The sequence below is a fragment of the Macrotis lagotis genome, chromosome 5 (assembly GCF_037893015.1).
Source record: "Macrotis lagotis isolate mMagLag1 chromosome 5, bilby.v1.9.chrom.fasta, whole genome shotgun sequence".
Lineage (NCBI taxonomy): Eukaryota > Metazoa > Chordata > Mammalia > Peramelemorphia > Peramelidae > Macrotis > Macrotis lagotis.
This window is the reverse complement of record NC_133662.1, coordinates 120,751,095-120,754,075: the sequence shown is the minus strand read 5'-3', so window position 1 is coordinate 120,754,075 and position 2,981 is coordinate 120,751,095. Positions and strand designations below refer to the sequence as shown.

General features: G+C 32.6%; 1 protein-coding gene across 4 annotated transcripts in view; it reads right to left on the bottom strand.

Moving 5' to 3' along the window:
- RSPH4A (radial spoke head component 4A) overlaps positions 1-2,981 on the bottom strand; it is a 39,277-nt gene that overhangs the window by 19,236 nt on the left and 17,060 nt on the right. For 3 of the 4 annotated variants that reach the window (XM_074187429.1, XM_074187430.1, XM_074187428.1), the window contains exons 4-5: positions 2,580-2,736; positions 920-1,037 (exon numbers count right to left, since the gene is read on the bottom strand). In XM_074187429.1, the coding sequence (XP_074043530.1) occupies positions 920-1,037; positions 2,580-2,736 (275 nt within the window). Of the gene's footprint in view, positions 1-919; positions 1,061-2,579; positions 2,737-2,981 lie in introns of those variants that run through there. The other variant, XM_074187431.1, reaches the window with a different exon arrangement.

Below are 2,981 nucleotides of genomic sequence, written 5' to 3'. Positions count from 1 at the left end.
CTGTAGACAAAATAATGATTACCACATAAGTTTTTAGGAAAAAAAAGTAAAACCTGAATGGATTATAACAATGAGCACTGGAGTTTACATTTCTCTGATTCTAAACAAAACTTCAATCAGAAGTAACAGAGGTGAAATGTCCCTTAGGATCTATCTTTTCAGAGAAAACTTCCTTACTACAAATACTAAAGCTGATAGCTATTAAAATTATTAATAATTGTCACTGGACACCAACAAAGGGGTTTTTGTGAACCTAGGAAATCCTAGGAACACTAGGACTAGATAATAAATATTTGTTTCAATATCTTTAATATGTAGTCCTAATTTTCCTGGGAACTCTTTGGATCACAAAATATGATCTATCACTTAACATTTTTATATCTTTTAAATGTTGTCTAAAGAGTTCATTTAGCTAAATATTCTTTTATTTGAACTGAAAGATTCCATTAATCTTCTCAAAGTCTTGCCTATGTGTTGATCAAATCATTAGGAAAGAATAGAATCATATGATCTAAATGGGGAATAAGACATTTACTTTTCTTTTGGTCATAAGTCTTTCCATTTGTATCTTAACTGCAATTTAAATAAATTAGCAGAGCCTTCCCTTATTCATTATAGATCCTCCATCCCCTACCCATGAAAAAAAAATCAAAAACCTTTAGATGTAAATTGGTTTAAACTTTAAATTTTCCTTCACTAGAAAAGTAAAATAACTGAAGTAATTAACAAGAGAATTTGACAAGTTAGAGAATCTTTGGTCTAATACATTCAGATGATGACTGTGACAAAGAAAAATGATTGAAATAGTCTGATAATTTCCTAAATTATCTGCTTTTCTTTTCTTCTGAATTCAATTATTTTGTGAAAACTATGTGAATTATTAAGAGATAGTCTATAAAGGATAGTCTGTAATACTTACTTGCCATCAGAAAAGGCATATGCTCCAAGCCAAAGGTTAGATCGAAGAAATGCAATAGCATATTGAGGAATCAAATTTGAACATAACTGGGCTGTCCAAGGAGGTATGTTCTGAATTTCTATAAACCAAAGACACATAAGACTGGGTAGTGGAGAGAGAAGAAAGCCAAATCTTAAGAGTCAGGAAATCTTGAGCTAAAATTCTATCTCTCTCATACACTAAATATGTCAACATATATATATACATATATATTCTTGATTCTGCAGGTTCCCAACTTAGACCATAAGTTACAATTTGTCAATGTCATTGTTGAGGAAGTGTCCATGTAATCAAGTTCTCTATACCTAAGAAATCATAGTCCTGGCCCTTCTCAAATAATGTTTGTAAATTTTAGGCACATGTAGGATATGCAATATGAAAAGCTATAACCTCCCTTTCTACAAATCTGCTAAAATATATGATGCAAGAAGATGAAACAGAAGCAGGTCAGAAGCTATCAAATAAAAAAGGTCAAGTCCTATAAAAGAAAATGATGACTACTAACTCCAAATCTACATTAAGTAAAGGCAAAAAAAAGTGAAGAATAAATATAGAAAATATGAGAAAAGTATTAGGAATCCAAAACTAAGTATTATAGATCAAACATCAAACATTTATTAACGGTCTACAGCATGCTAAGTATTGTTCTAAGATGCTTAGAATGTAAAGAAAATAAACAGTTCCTGTTCTTAGCTTACATTCTATCAGAGAAGACATGTAACCCATACACACACACACACACACACACACACACACACACACACACACACACACATATAAAGTAAATTTAAGATTTGTGGATAAGGATGGGCAGGGGCATGGGAAGGGGTAGGAGTGTCACTATCAGTCAAGGAGGGGTCAGGAAAGGCTTTGGGTAGGAGGTCTCATTTGAACTGATAGCTGAAGAAAAGTTTGAATTCTAAGAGGAAGAGGTGAAGAATATATATGAAGGATATATGCATGAAAGATAGACTCCACAAAGGCAGAGAGATAGAAAAATGGGATAATGTGTATATAGAAAAGTAAAAGGCCAGTTAGACTGGACCATGACAAATGTGAAAAAGAATGGCATAGAAAAGTAGGTTGAACCCTGGTTATGAGGAGTTTTAGAGGAGGTTGTAATTGAACTTAGATATAACAGGGAGCCAGAAAATCAGCAATAGTGTAGAATAGAGATGATGTACTAGAGAGGGAAGAGACTTGAGCCAGGTAAACAAATTAGGAGACTGTTATAATTAAAAATTTTATATGGTGCCTTGTGGTTACTTTAAAATACTTTACATCCATTATTTTGTTTAAGTCATACAACTACCTTGTGAAGGTGGTGGTACAGTTACTATTCATTTTTCAGATTAAGAAACTGAGTCCCAGAGAAGCTAAATAACTTATCTAAGGTTATATAGTTAAAAAGTGGCAGAGATGGGTTTCACATCCAGATTATCCAACTCTAAATCTATGGTTCTTTCCACTTCACCTCAATTGTGACAGAAGAGAGGTCAGAACCCTGGCACAACATTGTTCAAAGATTAACATCCTCTTATGTTTGTGTATTTGTGCAGTCATATATGTGTATTCTAGATATTTCATAGTAATTTTTTGAACTCTAGAGTATAAGAAATACCTAAATCTTCAGAGATTGGAGTCAAAAGAGGAGGCCCCATTTCTTGTTCAATGTTATCTGACTCTTTTTTTTCTTCTACTTCTTCATCTTCAACTTCCTCCTCTTCCTCTTCCCCTACTTCATTTTTTTGCATGGGGTTAAACCAGTTACATCGGCCCTAGGTAACAAAAGTTAGAAGGTTAATTAGAATGTTTAGCTTATTACAGCAGTTCTGCAATATTAATAATAATTCAAAAACAATTTTGATAAATTTTAGTTTATAGTTTCCTAATACTAATTATGTAAGGAAAATAATGCAAGAATTATTATTCCTATTTTTCAGAAAAGGAAACTGGAGATTCAAAGAGCTATGACTTGCTAGTCATCACTTAAGAGCTGAAACTAGAGCTCAAAATCAGGTTC